General features: G+C 41.1%; 1 protein-coding gene across 6 annotated transcripts in view; it reads right to left on the reverse strand.

The window, feature by feature from the left end:
• Positions 1-21,367, reverse strand: part of DNM3 (dynamin 3) — a 183,586-nt gene extending 162,219 nt beyond the window's left edge. For all 6 annotated transcript variants that reach the window (XM_062580964.1, XM_062580961.1, XM_062580959.1 and 3 more), the window contains exons 1-2: positions 21,222-21,367; positions 4,769-4,842 (exon numbers count right to left, since the gene is read on the reverse strand). In XM_062580964.1, coding sequence (XP_062436948.1) covers positions 4,769-4,842; positions 21,222-21,367 — 220 coding nt within the window. The remainder of the gene's footprint in view (positions 1-4,768; positions 4,843-21,221) is intronic.
• Positions 21,368-25,674: the final 4,307 nt, after the last annotated feature.

A 25,674-nucleotide genomic window follows, 5' to 3' on the forward strand; every position in this document is an offset into this window, starting at 1 on the left:
TTGCATTAGTTGAAATAACCAGTCTAAATTCTTTTAATCAATTTCCCATTTTCTGTTAGAGGATTTTTTTATTTTTTGCCAGCAGGTGGCAATAAAAGATGGGTACGCATTAGTAGTAGTCTCACAATAAAAGACATTTGCATTAAAGTTCAGCAACCTTAATAGAAAAGCATCTGTGAGATTTGCAAATATTTCAGTTCTCTGAACCTTACGATGATTTACTTTCTACTTAGTGTTGTAATTAACAGAACGGAAACATACGTGGATATTGTACATATGGATCATTAATCTAGAATGTCCAGCCCAATAACGATTTTTAAAATCTGATAGTCTGCCATTTCTTTGGCACAGAGATTTAAGAACTAGCCTTGAAGCAAATTTGAAATTCTTTAAAAAACAGTTATCAAAACATGGAAAATTACTTTTAAAGATATGTTAACATTTAAATAAGCAGCATTAATATAGCAGGAAAATCATTTTTAACAAGCAATAGCTTCACCCAAAACCAGAGTGCATTTTTTGTTGTCATTGCTATTGAAAAACCATACTACCCAGATTCAAAATATTTGGATAGTTATTTCCATTTCACAGGCAGAAAGAAGCACAGCAAAAGGAAGAGCAGACTGCCTAAGGTTATACAGAACCTATAGCAGGAGCAATAAGGAAAAAAAGCAACTTTCCTAAGATATTCTCAGATGTTTTAGATCATTAGCTTCCCAAAGCCTACTCAGCAGCACTGCTTAGAAGTATCAATTAACTCCTAAGAAAGATGTATTTAATTTTATTAAATTTGTTATTATTTTAATAATCACAGAATAAAGAATTGTCAAGATAAGTATACTGAAAGTATGAAACTTAGACAACACAAATTTGTGAAATACAAAAAATTTTAAATATGTTTAAGAAATTGGCTTTAACATCTAAATTACGACATAGCCTTTCAAAAGAAAAAGAAAAAAAAAACAAAAAAAAATCCATCAGCTCGCTAGTTCTCCTTGAAGGAAGCATGATTACACATGACAAATTTCTTTGCTCCCTGGCAAATTTTGTCAGAAAGAGAGTTAATAGTTAAAACAAAAGCAATGTTCCTTACACAGAATTTGAGATATATTGCTCCAAGACTATCTAACACTGTTGCAGTCCCTGAAACTCTTGTATCAGGTCATGCTGCGCGCCAACATTTACGTCCTCAGTATACACAAGGAAAAAATCCTTCTAAAAGTATAACTACAGGAGTATGCAGTACACTATTTCTCTTGAAAAAGAATTATGAATAAGTATGAGACAACCACTTTACACTAGTTAGTAACTGCTGAAATATAAGGACAGTGTAGCTGTGAGGTCAAGAGCGAGGTTCCTGTACCATACACTGCAGCAGTCAAATACCAAGAGCACTGGCATTTCTTTTACCTGATTCGGACATCAGATTCTCACTAAATGAGTTATTCTTACATACAACTTCTCACCTAGAAAAAGAATAGGTGGAATTCTTCCCAAAGGCATAAATGGGGTAAAATAATCATCACAGATGTCGTGCCTGCCTTGTAAAACCTGAAGTTCTCTATCAGACATTCTGCCAAACACAACTGTGCCTTCTAAAAACTCACTGAATTGTGTGTCCGGATGGAACTATTTTCTTGTAAACCATTTCTGTACTCCAAGCTTCTTTACACATTAGCAATGGTGAAGGTTTCTAGGTTAGACCTGGGACTAGCATTGGGGAACTGCCCAGGGCCAAATGCAGTGACGCAGAGGAGAACATCAAACTGCTTCTATATTCTTTACCATATTTGGTGCAAGAGAGCAACTCTCTTTTTAATTGTGATTTTTGTATGGAAAACAAAGCTGCATTTTAGGGCTGTTTATTGTAGAACAAAGACTTTATGCTTATTTGGTTCAATTCTCTCTTTCAAAAAGAGACCACATATGCCATCTTTCTCCAGTAGAAGAGAAGCAACTTAATTGAAAACATGAGCCGAAGACCAAGCATGAAAAACTGAACCTACCTACAGGACTCCCATGAAATACATTGGGACCAGTAAAGAGTACTATGCATCTCAAGAGAGCCTTGCCTTAGAGCCTCAAAAATATTTACAAGACAGATTTTTTTTCCTCCTCTAGATGATACAGTAGTTTACTGAACATAGGCCACATTTACAATTTCACTTGAAATTCTGCTGGGCAGCCCCAAAAAGGCAGCTCTCAAAATAGGATAGCTAAGATATAAGTTAGAGTCCTTCAAAAGATTGTGAATTCATTTTTAATAGCCAGAGATTCTATGCTACCAGACATTCCTGACATCATCAAACTGAGAGGAAAACAGTCACAACTACAGAAGACTGTCTTGTCAGTTGTAAAGTGCAAAACACGTAAAGCTGTTGTAGGAACTGCATTCCAATAAAAAAAAAAACTGTTACAGTGATTAAATGAGGTCAAAAGGTTGCTACAAAATGGCTTTATACTAATTGCACAGAATTCTTTAAAAAGAGGAAAGTGGAATATTTTAAAAAATTTGTATACTTCCACAGGAGATATATTTCTTAGCATTGAATTGTTTCATGTTACTGCTTGCATATTCTCATTTTCAAAGCACAGAGTCCAGCTCTTTCCCTAGATGTGTCAGATCCTTCCCAGATGTTGGAGAGCCCCTGATACTCTTCCCCTTACCTAAGCGTGACACACGCCTCAGCTATCAACCTTTAGCCCTTAGTGCCATGACTCACAGTTAAATGAAGCTTTGACCTCCATAATCAAATTCACTTTCCAAAAAGATCTTCAGCTGTTACAGAATGATGCTAAAACTACCTTGTAGTCAACCAATCAACTTGGTATGCCTGTATGTTACAGTATACAGAAAGCATCCCTCTTCTCCCCCACGAACACTGCAAGATTAAAAATAGTTACTCTTGAAAGAGTCAAGAAAGAGTCTAGGATTAGAGATCTATTAACCTTGCTATAATACCAGGAACCTGACACACTTCTCTAATAATGTTTTCTAACATTTAAGATAATTATAAACTTGATAAAAATCAGTCCAGCATCTGCTTCCTGTAAAAGAACATTGTGCTTCTCTAAACAGTTGCTCTTTATTTTCTTTTTTTTTTTAATATTATTATTAGTTTAAAAGATGCAGGTAGCTCAGAAGGTAAAGGAATTTCATAACACACAAGAAAAAAAAAGAAAAAGAATAGAAAAAGGAAATGAAAGGAACAAGGAAAGATTAAAGAAATTAACAAAACAATCAAATTATGCATTTTTCTAAGACTCTGGCATCTAATTCCAAACAAGCAATACACAGCATTTCTCAAAGGCAAAACATGCCATGACATTCAGTAAATAAGAAACTGGCTGGAAGCTCACCTCTCCAGAATTTGGGGTGTTTTCTGTTGTGTTTTCAAGTTATAATGAAAAGACACTTCTCAGCAGAGAAGGCACTCCATATGAAAACCTGGAAGACCTACCTAAAAGCTTGTAGTATAACGTGAATATAGTAAAATAAGAGAGATAAGAACCAAGGGACAATGATGATTTTAAAAATAAGGCAATAGAGATCAGCTAAAAGTAAGTTTAGGATGAATGTCTAGGGAGAAGTGTTTAACCACCTGACATTAGAATATTAGTTTACTTACTAATTCATTCACTACTTAGTCCTTGCAGTTTAGTCATTGTATTAAGAATGCCAGCACAGAACTCAGTTCTTTTCTTTCTTCTGCTTTTACACGTTGCTAGGAAAATTAGATGGATATTCTTCATAACTAGGGTTTACACACACATTTCTGCATGCTCTGACAGAGATCTAAAGCCAGATGTGCAGAAATGGCAAGCATTCATACCTCCAACTACAACAAACTTGACCCTTTGATATAAGACAGTATAAGCACGTTGCACACTCAAAGATCCTAAGGTTCCTAAGCTGACCACACAGATCTATTGCATTGCACATTTTTCCTTCTCTCCACCTGTAACACTATGAACATACTTTACAAATACTGATGTAGGAAAAAAAAAAAGATCTTGTACACTGTGGAGGTCACATACTACTGAACGTAGAAGATACAAATACTTAAGTCTATCTTCCGACTGAACAATAACATGAGAATCTTGAAAAACAATAGCTGCTTTTAAATATGCCAGGGGATCAGACTACACAACAGCAGTAAGTGCCACTGGTAAGTTCATGAAGCAGTGAATTCTGCTTCAAAGGTCTCAATACCTCAAGTATCTCAGTGGTATACACTTGCTGTATTTTTTATTTTTGAACAGATAATTTTTAGAAGCTTCATTCTCCCCAAGTCTACCTTCTGCTCTACTTAGTGCAATGAGCCCAACCAAAAAAGACAAGTCACGAAAACAAGCTGCATGGAGCCAAGCCTGTTGTGCACTGGAGCAAAGAATTGAAAGTAAAAATACAGCAGTTTTGCTACGTTAACTAATACAACAACAATGCTCATCAAGAAAAGAATAAATCAAAAATCATTTATAAAATAGCTTGTACATAATGTTTCTCCTCTGCTTCAAGTTTGACCTTGAATTAAATTTACTGTGTGCACTAAGATTTAGATTTTAATATTTTCCTAGATAGGGCTAACTAGTTTTAAGCACATAGTTTTGAAGCACTGGGCCTTTGTTCCAGATAGTCTAGTTGCACCTTTCTTCACACTACTGAAGTTTTTCTAGAATTTCTTTTTCCCTCAAATTTTTTCTTCCCTTCTATTGAAGTAAAGCAGAACTTTGTCTGGATATTGAAATAGAAAGAAAGACAGGTTACCTGTTTTAGCAGTGACAAGTTGCAAAACCAATGGCCGTCTTGTTACAATTCCAGATCCTCGTGGAAGAAAATCCCTAAAAAACACAGAAATAAAACAACTACAACCAAGAAACACTTCCCAGTTATATAAAACTGATTTGGAAGCTCCACTGTATCTCCCGGTGCAATGGAATCAGAAAGTTGGCAGGATAGATTTACACTGAACACTACTATAAAAAGTATTATTAATTTTGGCTTTCAATAGCAATAGGTCACCAAGCAAATACATTGTAAAATTGAATTACTGGCTTGGGGTGTTACCAATTCCCTTTCTCCATGACTGTCATAAATAACATCTCAAAACTCCCCATATATAGTAAGGGTACTTAAGCCATGTCCACATTTATGGAGCTCCCTAAATAAATACGTCTGCACCTTGTACTTTATGTGAAGGTGCACAGAAAGCATAGACATGTGAACATACACACTTTCCACACACTACACCCAAGCTCCGACCAAACCAAGAGTTTGCCAGCACTCTGCACCTACTCTGTCAGGCACATAACTTCTGCCAGTTCAAAATCCCAAATCGCTTTTCCAGCAACACTTCCTCCTGGGAATTCTTGAACGAAAGCCGAACCACAGAAATACTCTACAGCGTGAGGGAGTGTCCTCAGACCAGAAAACCAGCAATAAGGCAGAGAGAGCAACTACACAACCCCACAATACCTTCCATGCCTCCAAAGACAGTAAGAGTCTCCATGCAATGGACACCCAAGAAAAACTTTGAATCAGTTACTATTTGTAAAACTGACCATCAGAAACCCAAAGCAAAGTAACAAACAAAGAGCTTTTTCCAGGGTCTGCCTCTGTCACCATACCGACTAACCTCTTAAAAAACCTTGAGATAAGGTGCAGTGATGGTCTTTGTAGAGCACTCCTTTCAAATAAGCATCTTCAGAGGAATAAAATTCAGAGGTGAACGTACAGTTTCACAATCAGCTGAATTTCAATTAAGTCACCTCCTTTTGCCTGCCTTAGCAGCAATGCTGTATCACCTGTTTCAGGTGAAAAGTAATCTAACAAATGGTCAGGGCATGAATTTTCAGTCAGATCAGAGAGCCGATCTAGGTGCCCAGGGAGCCACAAGTACAAGTAGCCAATACAAAGGACGAGGCAGGAATACGCAGAGTGTGTTTGGGAGGGGTGGGGAGAGGGAGGAGAGGATAAGGAAGAAAGATATGGCCCTGTCAGCCCTTTTGACAGTACTGCTTAGAGGGGTCTGCTCAAGCCACTTACAGGTGGCCACTTACATCTTACCTGTACCCTCACATTTCTTGATGATGATCTTATGATGCCTGACTTCAGTAGTTGCTTTAAGGTAGCTCCTCAACCTACAAGGCTTAAAACAAGTCTGTAGGGTACATCTATGAAAAAACATCCAAAACCAACAAATCCCACAAGTATTTCATGAAGCTTCAAGACATAATTTGTGCAAGTCAAAAAATTCTAGGTCTATGCAGTCTCAGCTCAGGACTGTGACACCAGTGACTCTCTTCACATAAAAGGAAACAAAGTAGAAAAGCTTTGGAGACCTGCAGAGGAGAGCATTCGTTCCTTTAGAACATGACCGTCTCCATCAAAATCCCAAAGTTATACACAAGTTTCCAACATCACAGGTATATTAACCCATGAAAGATGTCATGTCTTCATTACAGTGTTTGAAGAGCATGATACCTGAGAACACATCACATAAGTGCATAAGCAGCCCCAATCCCTAACCGATCAGCATATAAATCCCAAAGAGTCTGTTGCTAGAGTAGAGACTTCACTGGAAAAAGTAATTCAGTTTCCTCTGAATGAGAAAATGAATTCGTAAATTGCTTCCTCCACATCAGTACAAGCATGTTCTACTGGGAATCCACTACACTTCTCAGAGAAACTTAAGACTGCACTTGCCAAAAAAAAACTTAAGGGAAAAGGCCCTCTAATACTCCTAAAACATTATTTCCAAGATAACTAAGTACTACCCTACAGATTATTGGGGGGAAAAATGCCTATTAAAGCACAAAATCCCTTGTATTCTCAAGTACCTCCAATAGCTGCAAATTGAACAAGGAAAAAGCACTTTCTGAAGTGGCAGAAGTTATCATATAATAGTGTGAGTTTAAGCTCAGCAACAGAAACCCTCTTCATGAAAATAATAATATTAAAAAGATATTTTTGAAGATTTTTTTAAAAAAATGTTTCCTCTGGTGTAAGTTCATAGGAGCAGTTCTTTATGTTGAATTCATCTTCTCCATTGTCCCACAGTGATATCTGCCTGATGTGAAAGAAGAATGATTCCCACATGGATCAGCACACATTCTGCAAATCAAAGAACCCTTCTATGCTGTACTGTACACACAACTCAGCAGCACAGATTAAGGCTTGGTGGTGGTAACACTTCAGAGATCATAATGTAAAGTATCGTTAGTATCTAAGATAAGACATGGTTTGCCATCTTCACTTCATCTAAATCTTTGTTTTCTGTAAACTCAGGCACTGCTGTGTGAGAACTAGGCTAATAAATATTTATTTTTCTTGGATCTGTCTCCCCTCTCCCACGGGGTACGACCCAGAAATATTTCTAACAGTTATATCTTGTATTAAGATTTGAAGATCAAGGTCAGAAACGATTGTTAGGTCTTCTGTCAACGCTTCCCGAGTACACTGCTTTTCAAATGAAAGTAGAGAGCAGTTGCAAATTTAAAAAAAAAAAAAAAAAAAAAAAAAAGGCAGAAATGGAATTGCATAACAACTGCAAAAACCATCCATGCAGGCTAGACCAGAGAGAAGAGAGCTGGTTGGAATAGCATGCAATAAGAAAAGTTTGAACTGGAAAAGAATGAGTTGGCTAGATCATTTCTGGAACAAGACTGAAGTGTCTGTAATAGGAGGAGCCCTGGGAAATGAAGCACGAACATCATCATATGGGACATTCACCTCCCCAACACATTCCACCTAGCTGCCTAATTTGGGGAGAGGACCTACACCAGACTCACTCCCCACCACACAGACATAGCCTTTTTCACTATTGAAAATATGACAGTCCTACTTTTGGTATATGCTCTGAAAATTTCATTTCGAGAAACATCTACAACATCTAGACATAAAAAAATAAAAATAAAAAAATAAAAATCACATAATCAAGCAGTCCTAAGGCTCTGAAGAACATGTGAAAGACTGGCAGTCAGCCATGCCTGACAGCACTTTAGGAATCAGCAGCATTTGCAATGAAACAATGTTGATTTCTAGATAAAACCAGAGTCTCAGTTTCTCAATACCTCTTAATGTACGGTTATTACAATGTTGTCTGTTGACAACTGCAAACTAAAGCTTATTCACACCATTAAAAAAAAAAAAAGATGCTGTTCAAACACAAGCTAGCTCATTAACTTCTGTACTCAAATACAGATCTACAGGCAATGTAGTCAATCAGAAGTTTAAGTCATGTCTGAAACAAAATGCAAAAAGCACCACAAACACACTGATTTAAACCTGATTTACAACACTTGAGACAGTAATAGGTATTTTGAAAACTTTTGGTACCTCTTTAATCTAATTTTTGTATTCTATCACAATGTCAATACCTACCAAGTGAGAGACGTCTCTGTCTCAGTGAAGTGTAATCAATTGATATTTCTCCCTGGGAAGAAGATTCTAACAAAAATGTATCAAGTTTTCTGTATGCACTGAAATGACAGTAGCCTGATACGTAGGAAATACCTAGCAAGATGGCAGTTTCACACTTTGATTTTCAAGTATTTCATACCTGATTTAAATATATATTATATATATATGTATTTTTTTTTCCATCAAGAAGCTAAAGAAAATTGACTTTAAGGATAGGCTGATCACACAAAAGCTAGGGCCCCCTAAAACAACACAGGAGACAGTTAAATCATTCTTCAGAGAATCAAAGGCTGAGAAGTCTATTAGCAATTTTCTGCTTCTGGCTAAGCACATTCAGAGATAAAGAACACCGTATTAATGCAACTCCAAGTTATACAACACTGACCTTCCCTCAACAGCAAAATTACAGAGAAAGGTAAGGTAACAGTCTTCTTCCAAAACATTCTCCTACCACATACAAACTGGATGACATCTAACAACCCTCTCTAACACGTTGAATTGTTATCAAAAAACCCATCACCGGTTCAAACAAGCACCAGCATGGAGCCGAGGAGAGTCACTGAGCAGAAAGTCTGATCTTTGCTATGGCAGGTCGCTCTACGGCATGAAAAAGTTTTCATTTAGCAGCTCTCTAGTACACTAGCAGTATTTATCATAGCAAAAAACAACAAACAAACAAACAAACAAAAAAACACAGTACAGTCCCCAGACAGTCCCCAGTTTGTGCATAGGAGATGAAGAATGACATGGTATCAGTACTTAAGATTTTATCATTGTTTCAAAATCATTTAAGTTTGTTTAACCTGGCCCGTATAGTATCGTGGAACGTTCTGCACTTTGATCAAATTTATGATCACTATTATACAGTTTTCTGTAGAATAAATGGTGAATTTAAACTGATATCAATATAATAAATTTATACAAAACATAAAGGGCACTCCAGAAAACCAAATAATGGAGAAAAGCATCAATGTTTACACATTAAATGCATTAATTAATAAGTACTAGGAACAATGTAAAACTGTGATAGCAATGAACTGACAAAAAGGTAAGTCCCTCCATAGAAAAAGCCTTCACGTTTTTCACAAACTGTAGAAACATGCCTCCAAGCAAGCATCACAACTATCTCACTGAGGAGCACAAATCACTCACTGAAACCTATTTCATTTTGCCAGACAATTTCACTTCATGCAAGTTTTTCTATTTAACCCAAAGCTCTCCCCAAGTACGTAACCCTCCCTTCACGTGCAGAAAGACCATACTCCCTAGGCTGTTCATACGAACAGCGCTGCTGTGGTTGCACTACACGTAAGTCTTTATCTCCGAGGTTTGCCAAGTACTACGACACAGCCTTAATTGCAATAGGAAGTGATTATGCCAAGAGTCAACAGTTTTCCTAGGCTTTCTTCCAAACACACTATTCATTGTTCTACACAATTCCAGCCTGGCACGCTAGGAGAACCGAGTGCGTGCTGCCCGCAGAATGGCAATATCTTGTGCAAAAGAACTTTTGCCCAGATTCACAGTGAACACGAACACATGCTTATCACCCAAGGATCTCCCATTTCCCTGGTAAATTTACACTGTACAGAAGTTCAAAAAAGGGTGAAGTGTTGATGTTTTATTTTTTCCATGGATCATATTTAGCTGTAATGCAAAGCATTATAAAAGAACAAAAAAGGAAAAAACACAGCACAGTATTGTCCGGCATAAGCTTGCAAATGAGAATCGTTAATAATTGCTAACAACTTTTCTCAGAATCACATCTTCAAAATTATAAACTAAAATTAATTTATGCCAAAAATAATTCTTAAACCTAAAAATTTACTTCTGGAGATCTAATTTAGCATAGATACATTCATTCTACCTCCTCTTGCTCCTCTGCTCACCAGCATCACAGAGGACCTAGCATTACATCCTTCACACACTTTTGGACTTTTGCAAGATATGCTCAAGTGATGAGCAGTATACTTTGTATTTTAGTAGAAGCTTTCTTTGGAATTAAATTCTTAGCACTGATTTACCTAATTACTTCCTCAGAGCAGACTTTTCATCACTAGCACAGACAGTGCTCTGTTTATCCTTCCTTAGTGGCTTTGGAAGCACAACTCTCCTGTCCTCTAAATGACAATACGAAGATAACTCTGAGACACTTATGTTTTCAAGAAGTCCCAAAAGCTCCAGGGCAGTACATCTGTTCTGTGTTTTGATACGTTCCCAATCACACTTCATTTTTATTCAGCAATACTATAAAATAATAAACTTTATCAAACTGATATTTAGTTACACATGTTCTTCCTCATTAATTCAAAGCACACAGACCAATTCTTTTCGTCAGTCAGCACTTGATCCCTCACCTCCTTTCATTAGTTACAGAAGAGCAAATGCTTTTTTGTTTTGGCACAGTGTCTATCAGTCAAGAGAATCTCCCACAATTTTCCCTCAGTGAGCGCAAAATCTCAACCTAACATAATTGCGCTTACAGAAAGATGTGCAAAGTAATTAATCCTCTTTATTGAAGAGGATATCTAGCTTAATTAGATCTACTAGATCTCTATTAGATCTATTAGGCAAGCTAAATGTGTTAAGAGGCTGTGAAGTGTTAGTGACCTTGGATTTTTTAGTTCTTAAAACTTAAAAGCAGTTTTTTCAGGTTTCTTGATAAATCATATAGCAGATAACTGGCATCCTTATCATCAAGCTTTGTGCTCAAGATCTCCTATGAAATTTAATTTCAGTTGGTTGTAGCCATTCTTTTAAGGTCAGTTAATCTTCTTTCAACTGAGAAATGATTTTAATTAAGTGCTGAATCAAGATGCAACCCAGTTCCTAGGAATCATAACTACATACTGCAGCCTATGCAGTTTGTGCATGACTCCAAGGGCGAGAAACTGGGTACTGAGACATCCTAGGACTATTAACTATCTTCTCCTTCCAAGGCAAGTAGGAAAAAATTGGTCTCCCAGCTCCAAAGTTTTTTTTGCGGTTTTTGAAAAGCCATTTTCACAGAATCACGGAATGGTTGAGGCTGGAAGGGACCAACAGCCCCAGCAGTGCCCTTTATCACCACTGTTCATCCACTGGAACTGACCAGTCAAAGCAAGTATTATCCCCCAATTAGCCCACCCATCACTTCCTGGTGATCACACACAAGTTGAATGAACACTCATTTCTTCTGGAGAAAACAATCTTGAAACAGTAACACAGTGGGTCTCCTTTTTCCCAGTTCTCTATAGAGCTGAAACCAAGCATACAGATCCAGAAGGCAATGGCACTAAATAAAAATAGACAGATAAAAAAATAAAAACTCACAGGAATACAGTGAGTGTTGACTCTAGAGGTAATAAATTTTTTAAATATTAGTAAAGAAACTCAAAGATGATGCAAAGAGAATTCAATCATGCTAGCTGGACAGCTCCATAACAGGTATGTTCAAAGAAAATGCTTAGCCACTACTAAGGTGAGGAAGCAAGTCTGAGATTACCTTTTCATGAAGAAGACTAGAGATGCTCTAAAGAGCAGGCTTAAAAACCACCTTCATTACACTTCTCCCAGATCTGGAATAAATTAACTCACAGCTGCGTGCTTGCTCAACAAGCTACCAGAAATTACTGCATGAAAGGAAACATTATAGGGCTATCTGGAAACTGATGTCAAAAGTTACTCTAGTACCATTAAAGATGACAAGAGTCAAAACTTTCTTCAAAGTATGGGATGTCTGAACAGAAGTCTAAGGCAGCACACATAATAATTGGTACCCTAATGCTAGTATCATATTTTGGCAGCATTAGAAGTACATTACATTGCATTTCTGCACAGAAAAAACAAGTCTGTTCACTGAAGCAAAGAAAGAAAATGCACACCCTAGTTAAAAAAAAAAAAAACACCTTCTACGTGATAGAAAGTTTTAAAGTCTCAATATTGTTTATAGGGCTGAAAATTTGCCAACATACCAGCTATGAAAACTTGCCAGGCAAAAACATAAAGTGCTAAGATGAACAGTGTTCTGTTTGCACTGATTATGCTTGGGCTGTAGGCTTGCTGTATTAACAAATCAGGAAGCTGCCAATGTGCAGGCTTGTAGGCAAGTCACTGTGTGCGCGATGCATCTGTCCTCCCTGGCAGGCATCCAAAACCTTGCTGCATCATTCTAATTCCATTTGTGAAAAATGCTCTTTTCCTCTCTCCCCTTTAAGATTTTACAAAAGCTTCTGCTATTTCCTGCCCAACGGTGCTCTCCAACAATTCCAAGCAGGGGAAGAAAACAAAGCACCAAACCCCAACAATTCTTAGAATTTTCTTTTTAAAAAGAGTAAAGCAGACTTTTCAAGATAGCTGTATTCTCCTTAATCAGATATGTTTGCTCTTAGGGGAGGACTAATTTGCACAGGCTGTGAAGGCATAAAAGCAAATCCATTCTCAAGATGAACAAAAATGCAATAAGATTTTGTATCTCAACACAAGCAATGACAAATAAAAATACCTTACTCGCTTTAAACCACGCTCATTGCTCTGAACAGAGGTGGTTGGTTTTGATCACTTACAGCTTCTAAAAGCTTACTTTTTAAAAAAAATAGAAAAGATGTGATTAGGAAGCTTTCCTCTATAATACAATCAGATACAAACAAAAAAAAAATCCTGATTGCAAGGATCAGACAAAAAATATCTAATATATCATGTCCCCATGCTGTGGACATATCAGCTACAGGAACCAAATTATTACACAGTGACATGCATTTAGCTTGTAATTTACTTCTGGAAACTCTATCATGATACAGTTTTAGATATGACAGATTTCTGTGCTCAAAAAGTGTTCAGATTTCAGTAATCAAAAATCCAGGCAAAATAAGAGTCTGCCTTTTGCCCCAAATAACACTATCTTGAACTCAGATCCATCAGCATAGATTCCTTAACCAGTCGTATACTGTATTATCAGCCACGCCATATCCCAGTCAAGTCCCAAAATTTTGCTTCTTCAGAAGCAACACAAAAACATATTCATCTTTTTGGTGGCAGACAAGGTGTCAAACTTCAGGATTATGTTTTACAAAAAAGTGAGTCATTTCAGGTCATTTTGCAAAGCTGGAATGCAACTAGACCCAGATTTTCTACTCCTTTCACAAAGTATGCACACTAGAAACCCAGTATGAAGGCAGCCTAAATTTTACAGACAGAGACAGCTAAAGAAACAGAGGGGTAGTGATGGGTTTCCAAAACAAATGATCTAAGTCTCTTATTTACCTCTGTTATCTAGCCATTTCATCTTTTTACCTCACTATTTATCCTGCTTTTCGGCTAGTGATATGTGTAGACGGATGTCCTGTCTGTATGACAAGGTAATGCCTGCTTAGTTAACTTTTGAAATTTACTATCAGTCATAATCTGCCACCCTTTCACTCACCCCAAACTAAGAACTATTACTGCAAGAAAATCTTATACTAGCAGTCTGACCAAATCAGTGTTTTACGCTGCTGAAATTACATCCATAAAGCATTAGCAAAGTCAAAGTGCTGAAGCTCTGATCCCGGGCTGCTAAGATTCCCAGGTCATGCCCTAGACCTGATGGAGAACGGGAAACTTCTGTAAACATGGTATGCAGCTTATGAACAAACTCATGGTGAACATACAAGGACATAACATTGCTGCTGAGGGATCACATTAAAAACCTGTTTCAGCAGTTACCACTTCGGCTGCTGATTAGATCTTGAATATAACCGAATTTCATTTACTTTCAGGAAGCAGAAGATATTTCACAGTGATTCTTGAACTTGCTGTACAGAATCCTGCCTATTATCTGCAGGTGAGGAATTTACATACTGATAAGTTTTTATCATTTTAAAGGGTCTTGTATACTTAAGCACTACTGAATATGTTGTACATTTGTAGAAATCTGTACTATACATAATAAACAAATGAAGCATTGAATGTTTAAGATTTATTCAGCTTTGATATCATCTGTGAGAATGAAAATCTAGCTGTATTTGCTACAGCTGTTTGCTGTAGCAAACATTAAAATTCCTACATATCTGAAGAATGAAACCTTAGTGATTTTGCAGGAAAACTATTATGCAGAAGTGCTATGCTAATTGTTGAATTAGAAGTACAACTACTTATTCATACAAATTATAAAAATTGACATTATTGATAGATGCTTTGGTTGAAAATCTCTCTTATCTACTGCTACAGTTTCCTTTGCATCCCACAGGCCATCACAGACAACAGTACTTGGCAGTACATCAAAGCCCAGCATGCAGTTAAATGGGATTTTGCTCCTCTCTAGTTCAATAATACTGTCTTGTTCATCTCAATGCAACTTGCTGAAGAAAAAGATGCAAGGTCACAGTTAAATAATGCTCATTTCCTGTTCTCAGCATATTTACACTACAGGCTTTACACTGCAGACACACAGCACAGCATCAAAAGCGTTCCTTGTAACCCATTACACACCAGCACAACAAACAGGGAATTCACAGGCTTGTATTTACTAGTAGGCCTCCTTTTGTAATGTTATACTTAAAAAACAGAAAAGGCAAGAACAGCCTCTGCCCCTCAGGGCCTACTTTCTAAACAGACATTATTTGAGAAACCAATGAATATTTAAAATAATATTATTGATTTGTTCAATGACCAACTGTATGCATTGACAGATACCAAACCACAAACATAATCTCTTTTAGTGACTAAGCTGTTAGAGGTACAAAGTAAACATCAGCAAGGATCTGTATTTTGAAAGAAGCACCACTGCTGCATCTCAGCTGTACAAAGCAGAACGCAATACTCAAGTTTTGATGTCACGTGGATATTTAAGGCAGCTGTCATATGACACAGAAAATAAAGCAGAAAACAGCAATTTTGAGATCGCAATCACAGTTAACCCATACCAGTTTAAAAGCTGTATGCTAACCTCTTCTTTTAAAAATAGAAGGAAATCAAAAACAAAGGAATAAAGTCTAAATCCTACATATGGTTAAGAGAGGTAAGATGTGAAGCATGTACATATGGATACAGATGATGCATAAAAAATAGTTCAAGTTCATATAGTAGTTCAATGGCAGAGAATAGCCTGCATCCTTACTTCTGCTCCTCTGCTGTAACCCATACAAGCATCACTTCCCAGGTTTACAGGTGAATTTCCAAGCAATCATAATGTGAATATATATTTACATAAACTGGGAAGTCTTGTTCTTTCATTTACAAAGATGACTAACATAAGCCTGAAACATTAGCAGAAGCAATGCCCATTAGCATTGCACAGACAGCAAAACAAAAAAAAAAAGCACTTTTTATTTGTTGACTCCATCACTGCAAAATCCCAAAGCTAAGGCTCCTTCCTGAGGGAAGCAAAGACCAGGGTTTGTATAAATTCTACAGGAACTTACACAAGCGCTTAGAGAGTCAGGCAATCCATTAAAAAAAATGAATTTTCAGAAGTGCCCCTATATTAAGAATTGGGAAAGCTTAGACAACTGTAAGCAGATACCTTTAAAAGCCACTAGAAGCATGCATCACCTTTAGTACCCTGACAGATTGAATTCTATTATCAACAGCAGTAAATTAGTAGCATTGATTTCCCTGAAGGCACTCAAGACCAAGGAGGATTTTTGTTAATTTTTGGAGGTTTTGTTCTTAAAAAAAAAAAAGAAATCTAGGTCTCAGATTTGAACTATCAAACTTCTGTGCACTAAATCACAAGACTACCATAACCTTGCCATGCTGTATGTGATTAGATTAACGCCATATGTATTTTCATAGGTATACAAAAGTCTTAATATTACATTTATTACATTTTAACTTATCAACTCTAAACTGCTCGACACACTGAACTCAAATGCTGGAATATAAGGCAGAACTTCCTACATTATTGCTCATTATTGAGCACAGACTTTCTGAACTGCTGGTAAGAAGAAACCAGCAAAATTTAAATGCCAGAAATAAGACAACAGGCTGCTCAAGAACAGTTCTAGAGGAAAACCTTTTAGTTTAAGGGTCTTTTTAATAATAATAATAATAATAGAATAAAATAAAAACAGCAATATTGTTTGCATGCATGTTTGCATATGTATTTGCTTTATTTTATATTGAGTTTTAAGAATTGTTATATGCAAAAAACAAACTTAAATACACAGAGTTATATCTAAGGACAAAACTAGGCCATCTATATCCCATCCAAAAGTCCAAATTTGTTTTGCTTCCTCTAAGTGTAAAAAAGTATTTGAGGAAGAAGTGTAAACTATGTATTGTCTAATTTTCTACTGTTTCTATTTAATAGATTACCCAGAAACCCTTCTTGTTCTCAGTGTACCAGAATATTTTGATAACTAGCTTAATACATTAAATGCAGCTGCACAATAGCTGAATTAGTCAAGAAAAGAGTGAACAATTCTAATTTCCCTAAGATTAAAAACAAAAAAAAAAAAAAAAAAAAAAACAGAACACAACACAGTACCAGATTTCAGTTTGAATCTCTTACTGCTTAGCATTTCCATAGCCGTTTAACATAAGACGAAAAAAATTCCTGTGAAAAAGTTTTTTCTGTCAATGACTATTAGCTAAAACTATAAAATACCTGCACTGATTTTGACTCTCTCCCCCCTAGGAAGCATACAATTTAAGCATATGTCCTCTCTTTGGAGGAATGCTCTGCTTCAACAGTCAGATTGAGACTCCGTTCTTTGACTCAATAGTCTCTCTCTCTCTTTTTTTTTTTTTTTCTTCCATAACTGCCATCTCAAGGAATAATGAGCTGGACACATGAAGAATTACGGTAATTTGAAAAAACACAAAATTAGTACAAGTTTCATAAGATTCATAAGAACAGTTATCCAACAAGCAGTGGCCATAAGACTATCAAAAGCATCTCAGATCAGAAAGCTACACAGCTGTATTACAAAACCAGATCCCAGGCTCTCAAAATGAAAGTGCTTGTTTGATTATGAATGACAGGCTTGTAATCGAGAGTTCACATCTCTTATAAAACAATTATTTGGCCACATGCAGTTTAAATTACATTAAGCAGAAGAGGAAGTAAAGAGCTTTTAGCTTTAAAATCTAATTATTAACTTTTCACTATTTGTTAGACTAAAACAAGGCTCTGGTTCAAACCTGGAGAAAGAGGCCCTGACAAGTCACAGACGGCAAGCTATCTTAAAAGCCCATTTTGCTGGATGAAGTAATAGAAAATGCTTTCTCTCCAAATACAGTTTCCGAGGATTGTTTCCTGCCATTATTTTTCTTCTACGTTATCCTGTTTTTATCGAAAGAAAAGATGTTTAAAAAGCATAAATGATACATAGGGTCATGAATCTGTGCTCATCTACAACAAAGGAAGAGGACTAGAAATGCCCAGCTCCCATGGACATTCCATTGGTATTTAATTTCCTTTTGTGCTTTTGAATCTGTCTTCCACTAATTTCCACCACAACTAGATTACACCCTTTCCTTTAAACACTGGCTCAGTATTTCATGGATATATTTACTTTCATTACAAAGTGGAGCGGATAGAAGAACATTTGCTCTTACAATACTCCCTCCTCAGACAATAGCATTTCCTCAAATGAGTGCCATGAACTCCAGTTACGGACACATGAAGGTCTAACCCCTAAATGCAAATAGCTGATTTTCTCAGTTGTTCTTCAGAGAACAACTATTTTATTCTAAATACCTAAGTCTTTAAATTTTTAAAAATTTAAAAACTATTTTTAAAACTTACATTTTATTCTAACATCTAGAAGTCTAAGAGAGGAAACCCTTCAGACATAGTCCTACACTACCAGAAGATGCAAAGTCTCCTTACACACAGAGGAGCAGTAAGTAAAGAGTAAGCTCTTCAAATGCTTTAGTGATTGCTATTTCAAATGATAATACCAGAAGATTTGACACTGCTCCACTCCAGCCTTTTTCCAAGCTGACCCACAATGACATAAGTAGTTCTGGTTGTCACACAATTCCTGAAGCAGGCAAAGATACAAAATTCATCTTTGTGCAAAACTAGCATCGACTTATACCAAACAGGTAAACTAATCCCGATTTACTTACTGACTGTTGTCAGGAACAAAAGGTGTTGCGTGCACCTAAACATGACTGAGTAACAGTGCTGCCTTGGGGACAGCAAAAAATGCATGTCACTCAACACCTTCAGAAATAACAAAACTTGGATCCAGCTCCCAGAATGATGTGCCAGCCCACTAAGCTATGCCAGAGCCACATCCTTCATGCATGTCCTGAAGGATCATGGCAATGCATAAAATAGATGCTGAGCAATGCAGTTTAGCCCAGCATCTTTCCCCAGCAGTTATGCCACAGGAAAACTTCAGCTGTAGTGCAAGCTAGAAAGTGGTAAGAAGTAATCTTTGCACAAGCACAAGCAGAGACCCTATGAAGGACTAAATTAGGGGCACAGTGGTCTAGTGGCTACAGGCAACAGAGTAAGAATCTGATCCTAGAGTTAATATGAACAAGAATCTTACTAACTCTCACTAGAACTCCACTAACAAATATTCAAGTAACCAATCAACAGTGTATTTGTAGAGACCCCACATGGAGGATAGTACGTTTTCCTGTTACGAGTAACTGCTGTTTCTGAGGAAAAGGAGATTTTAACTGTCACTCTGTAGGCTGAAAGCTCAAAATTTGCTAACAATAGTGATTCATACGGAGTTAGAAGAGGGCAACACATCTCTATATTGAGACAAGCTACTTGTATTGGTCATAGTAAGAAAGACATGGCTATAATAGACTTCTTGTTTTCAGAAAGCAGCTTCGTTATCAAAGGTGTTACCTGTAGATCTGTAAAAATAGCAATGTCCTACAATACAAGAAAGAGAGCTAGGCTGCTTTATCTGCTGATCTGATGACCAAAATGCCCTCCCTACCTCATGGATATTTGCTTATCTGATTCACAATCAAGTTCTCACGGCTTAGCAAATAACCACACATCTGCTGGCCACGCATAATCACTTAGACAAGAGGAAAGGCATGAGTAAAATACATTTGCTTCAGTCTAATGGAAACAGATTTAAAATAATGCATTTTAATCTCACATTTGTAAGAGGCTCCAAACTTGCAAATAGGGAGGTACCATTGATACTGCATCTCAACAAGTTACTGCAAAAAACAATCATGCTGAACTCACATTGGTTTGAAAAAATCCATATTCCAGCTCCTGCATGACAAAAACACTGTCATGCAGTGTTTGTAAATCACACCAGTTTGTAAATCTTCAGGGAAGGGACTCTCTTGTAGTCTGTGAGGTGCAGAATAAATAACTATTCAAGTGAAAGAAATCATTGCCTTAATATTTCTTCATAGTTCTTGCTAGGTATGTCTATGTCTCCCTTGCGCAGGAGGCCCTAACCCACTTTTGTTAAAATCAACCAGATTAGCACAGCCTTCTCATTTACTCTGTTTGCTCTAGCCTGGCTAATCTCGGGGGAGATTTGGGTGGGGGGGAGACACTCAAAGCAACAGCTCCACCTGCGGATCAGATGGAGGAGAGCCCTCCAGCAGCCGCGCAACAACATGCATCTGGGAGCAGTAACCTCTTCCAAGAGCACCGCCGCATCCAGACAAAAATATCTGCCCACAGCCCACCACCCTGAGCCCCAGTCCCAGGCAGGTGCTGCCCCAGACAAGCCTTTGAGACAGGGACTAAAATATCTTTACTTGCTCGAAGCGTGAAGATTGCCCTTCCTCAGCACCCATGTTTTGCAGAGCTTCGTGGACAAACAGATTAAGATCTCAAAGGTGTTTTCACCTTGTTTAAAGACAAGTCTAATAATGTAATGGTAAATAGTGATTTCTGAGGACCTCACTCGTGCTTTCTAAACTCCAGAGACTTGCAATGTTGTCAATGCTAGTAATTAGCTCTAGCCTTCATGTAGAAGGAATAGGAAGAACTGAAATTCAACACAGTAAGAGTAAATTCCGAAATTGAGCCACAGAAACAACAACTATACGGTATTTTTATACTGCATATCAAGAGGTGTACCACTTTGAGATATGGCCAGTTGTAGAGACAAAGCATTTAATCTTAATTTTAATGAAAATCGCAGCATACGAAAGTTCACAAATCACTGACAAAATAATACTTTTGATCCCAAATACAGACTAGCAATTGTGGCTATGCTCTGAAAACACAAGTGCTCTCTAACAGCCTGCAAACAACAATTCGCTGCAAATACAGCAGAACTTTACAAAACGACACTTAACTCCATGTTTATCTCAAGACATCTTCACAGATAAAGTCAGTCCACTGGCAGGGCCAGGTAAATCTTTAGGCTCTCTCTCTCTGCTTTTGAGGCAATTTTAAGCAAAGATGCTATACCCGTACGTACATACGAAGGAACGGGTGAGCTGTAAGCGTTAGCAGCGTGAGAAGCGGCTGCCACAGCCAGGCACGCTCTTTTTCAGACAGCTCTTTCCAGACCCGCTGCCCGGCCGCACGCACGAAGCGGCTCGCACGGAAGCGGCGCTGCCTTTCCCGCAGCGCGCAGAGCAGCATCCTCGCCCAAGGACGCCCCGGCGCTGCCCCGCCGCAGCGCCGGGCCCGCCCGCCGCCCTCCCCGAGCACCGCCGCTCCGGGCCATGCTGCGACCCCCCCCGGCCCGCGCAGCCCCAGCCCCGCCGCCGCCCGGGCTCGTGGAACGGTCGGTTGGGGGGGGGGGAGGGGCGCTGCAGGGGGCGCGCGCGCTGAGGGGACCGTTGGGCGGCCGGCAGCCGTTGGTGGGGGGGAGGGGGAGACGGCGGAGGCAGCCGTTGGGGGCGGCGGGGGCGTCCCGGCGCCCGCCGCCCTCCGGCTCACCTGGAGACGCAGTTCTCCAGCACCGAGCTCTTGCCCGCGCTCTGCCCGCCCACCACCGCGATCTGAGGCAGGTCGAGCAGGCAGCTCTGGCCCAGCGCCGCGAAGGCGTCCTGCAGCCGGTTGACGAGCGGGATGAGCCCCTCCATCCCGCCGCGCCGCGCCGTCCCCGCCTCCGCCTCCTCCGCCGCCGCAGCTGACAGGTAACGGTCGGCGCACTGCGCATGCGCCGGAGGCGGGGCCTCCGCGGGGCCGGCCAGGCCACGCCCCCAGAGGGGCTAGGCCACGCCCCGCGGGCGGCCGGTGCGGGCCGGGGGAACCGCACGCAGCAGCAGCAGCGGCGGCGGGGGGCAGCGGCCCGACCCCCCCCGCGGGCAAGGCCTCCACCGAAAGCGAGTCAGCTGGGACCGCTCCAGCACGGACCAGAGCGGTCAGGTGCAACAGAGCCCGTTAGCAAACGGCCGGTTGAGAAACGCACTGCTAACAAGGCCCAAGCAGCGCTACTGCACGCTGCCGCTGGGAACCTGCAAGCAAACAGCAGAGATGGGATTTGTCCGCAATTACCAGCAGCGGTCACACCACAGAGACATCGGAAACAGCGGCTTTGGAGTCCTGCAATGATGACAGTTGTCCTCTGCGTTAAAGCAAACAGCAGCCTCGCGCTGCAGGGACAGCAAGACGGAAGGGAACCGCCAGCATCCGCTGGCTGGCAGATGGTAACGATCGGGAGGTTTATCAAAACTTCTGGGCCAGAGCTCTCAGTAAACGTAAGAAGTCGATCTGTACGGGAGACCAACTTGTAACAGTGAAAACAGACCAAGGAGAAGTAAACCCCGCACAGACACACCGCGGGAGCGCAGCGCCGGCAGTGGCCGGGGGAAAAAAAATTAAAAAATCGTGGAAGCAAAGCAGCGCGCATGGCTGAAATCACACTCACAGCGCTGCAAGCAACATTTAACCCCCCCTCCCCCCCCCCCACACACCCACACACACACTCCTGACTGTGCCGGCTGTGCCTGGGGGCATTAGAGGAGCTCTCTGGCCTTCCTCCAACTACTGGGTTTCCACAGAGGCAGGAACTCAGGAACAGCAGTACTGCGTTCTGGCAGACCTCTCCCCGCCTGAGCGTAGGAGCACTTTGCACTGCCCTCAGTGGGATCATTAAGATCCGTAAAAGAGCAACCCGGCAATACGACTGCATCGAGAGACAAGGCAACATTAAAACCAGGCAGGAATCCTTGGGAGCAATGCTGTGCGCACCTTGAAATTAATAACCTTGGGAACAGGCCTTTCCATTAGGGTTTTAAATTACATCCTTGCTTCCACGACTTTTTTTAAAGGTTTTTCTTTTTTTTTAATAATAGGAAAATATGTACCATTATTTCATAGAATAGAAAGATTATTCTGCCAAATCTGGAAATTTCCAAACCAAACACTTTTTTTTCTGTCCAAGCTGAGTGAAGGCTAAGTGACCACGCTCACCCGGCTACTCCATCACTTAAGAAAATCTGTTCTCCCAAAAGCAAGGCCATGGGCAGCCAGGACCTAACTTTCCTGCCCCCTAGGAAAGACGTGAATATTTTTATTATGCATGCACACGCTATAACAAGTGCATTTTTTGAACAGCTCTAAAAGACCAGTGGATAAGAGAAAGCAGAGGACTCTGCATTTCCAGCTCCCTGCTCTTCCTACCACATGTCTCCACAGTTTGTTCCAGAAGACCCCAGACCTCAGTGCTGAGCCCACTCTGGCTTTCTGAATTCCTTTTATGAAATTAAGGGTAGCTAAATACAAGGAAAGCAGGGACAGTACTAGCAGGACCCTTGCCAAGCTTCTTGTAATTTGTAACCTTGAAAAAAAAATAAATAAAAACGGAGTCAAACTCACGTCAGACAGCCAGGCAAAAGCCATTTTCCTGGGTCTTCAGGAGCATGGCAGGGGCAGAGCTGCTGCGCGGGCCGGTTAAACACGCTGCGCTATTTTTACCTTGCAGTCAGTTGTGCCTGTTGGAAATTTATCATTTTCTTTTGCCAGGGGACAGGCTCAGCAGTGAGCCCTTCGCCCGCGAGCGCTCAAGCTCCCATCAAGCCTATGGGCAGCAAGTTTGTCCCACTTGGACTTCCAGAGAAATAAATGGTAAAAGAAACGCGGGTGGCTGGGTGCAGCTGTAACCACCTTGCTCACCCCGAGACATTCCTCCCTAACCAGGGAGCATAATAACAACTTGAGGGCATTTGGGTCAGGTCTCCAGGTTGCCTCATGAACACACCCCAGTGTAAATCACTGCCCGAAAAAGCAGTTACATGAGCACTGTAACAGCGGGGACTTGCAGAGGCGGCGGCACAGCTCCTGCCTGCAAGGAAACACCAAGGCTCCCGGTGGGGAGCAGCGCGCAGAGGAGCGGCTTCCTCCCCGCCAGGAAGCCTTTAGAGCAGGCGAGCTCCTTTATGCCTGGTTTTCCCGTCCCTCCAGGGACCTTCCTCACCTCCTCCTCGGTTCAGATGCAAACCCGAAGCCTTGCAGAGCTCTTCGGGCCGCAGCTGCCTGCACGAAGCAGCAGGCCGTGGAGACAGCAGCCCCGCACTGTCCCTAGCTGCAGCCCCCGAGCATCATTTCTTCCTCAGCCACGATGCAAAGTGCTTCCGCAAGGGAAGAAGCAAAGGACAAGACACCTTGTAGTCCCCCCATCCATGGAGGCTGCTGCAGCCTCTGAGTGCTGCGATACGGCCATGCCCAGGCAGAGCGTCCCTGCTGTGCTGGGCCAGGCTACGCCCTCGCCGAGGCCTTCCCAGCTGGAGGAATCAGCTTGGGTGCTCAGGACCTACAGCTTTCATTATTGCAAAATTTCTCCCAGCTGCTTAGCATACTTTCAGCTGGTGGCAACAGGCCCCCCCCCCCCCCCGAACCTCCACCAGGAGAGCAGCTCCCGCAGGCACTCCCCACGGCTGCGCCCGGGCTGGGCACGGTCCCATGACTGAGCTGCACGGTGATTTACACAGCACTCTCTTCTTGTGCTGGGAAATCCAGCAAGAGGGGAAAAAAAAAAAAAAAAAAAAAAAAAAAAAAAAAAAAAAAAAAAAGAGCATTTCAAAGCCCATCTGAGGTTGCTAAGTGACAACAGCGCTCGATGCCATCCCCTCATTTACAGCATGACTGTGCCTGAAAGCGAGAAGGAAGCGATGTAAACATGAGTCCATTGCCAAAATACGCAACGGAAACCCAGCTGCCAAATGCATACGTTAGCTACGCGTTTATGGCTGCTGTGAGAGAAGATTACTACGCATCAAACACGCGTCCAGCCTTAGAGCCTTCCACCGGCTGAGAACTTCAGGTATTTGCAGCTGGAACATACTGCTGGAGCAAACCTGCAGGGCTGTCGGTAACTGCAAGGGCAGCTGCAACAAACCGAGATTTCGCCGTTGCCTCGTTCCTCGTAGATGTCTTTCCTCCTGCCGAGGGGACGAGGCGTTGCACAGCAGCGAGGAAGCGCAGCGCCGGGCGAGGGAGGGCTGAACGCGTCCTTTGTCCGAGCTACGAGGGGGAAGAGACGCAGTGCTTCACATCAGAGGGCACACGCACGGACCTCCCTCACCAGAATTACGCCAAGAACGGAAGAACTAAGTTAAAAATAGATTAAATGCAGCATGGTTGATCCAATCAAGGAATTTGCGTATGCCAAGCCAGGCTGTATAACAAAGGGTCCCCTCTGCCCCTTTATTTATTTTTCCCACAGGGCAAAAATGCCCAGGTCCTGCTGACAAAATCCAGGCTGATGATTCATCGCAAGCTAATACCCTGCAGACACAATCAGTCATAAAACTGCCCAGCGCCTGTCGGTGCTCCCTGCAGTTGCATCACTGCTGCATCGCCCCGCGGTTCGGCACGCGGGCAACGGGACGCAGGGCTCCGCTTGCCACCGGCACGAGAGGCACCAGCAGCCGCGTGAGGCTGAAACATCGGAGATGCAGCTTCAGCCGTGGCCACGCAACGCCTCAGCCAATGGCAGGATCGGGTGGCTCCCGGAGCCTCTTCCAGCATGGTGTTGCCGCCTTCAGGCCAGCAAAGGGCATCTGCCGAAGGCTTGCTTGGGGAAGCCACTGCAGGAGACATGTCGTCTCACAGCAGATGGGAGCACAAGGTGAGGACACGGCATTGACAGCAAAGTAGAGCATTGCCTGAGCATGTGCTCGGTGCCTGGGAGCACTGGCCGTTTAGACCTTCCAGCATCTCAGGTGTGTTTCGGTAGAAGCTGTTATGCCAGGGGGTAGGAAGGCAGCCCCTGAAATGATTGCTGATGACCAAGAGATCAGCAGAGGGTGGGCCAGTATCTACGCACCCAGGTCCCACACACTAGCTCTGCAGCTACCATCTGTAGCCTTTACTACAGATCCTTCATTCAGGACAGCGAGAAGAACAAGATGCCCTGCAAATGCCTTCAACAGGTATTTTCCTGATA

This window comes from Rhea pennata, chromosome 8 (assembly GCF_028389875.1).
Source record: "Rhea pennata isolate bPtePen1 chromosome 8, bPtePen1.pri, whole genome shotgun sequence".
NCBI lineage: Eukaryota > Metazoa > Chordata > Aves > Rheiformes > Rheidae > Rhea > Rhea pennata.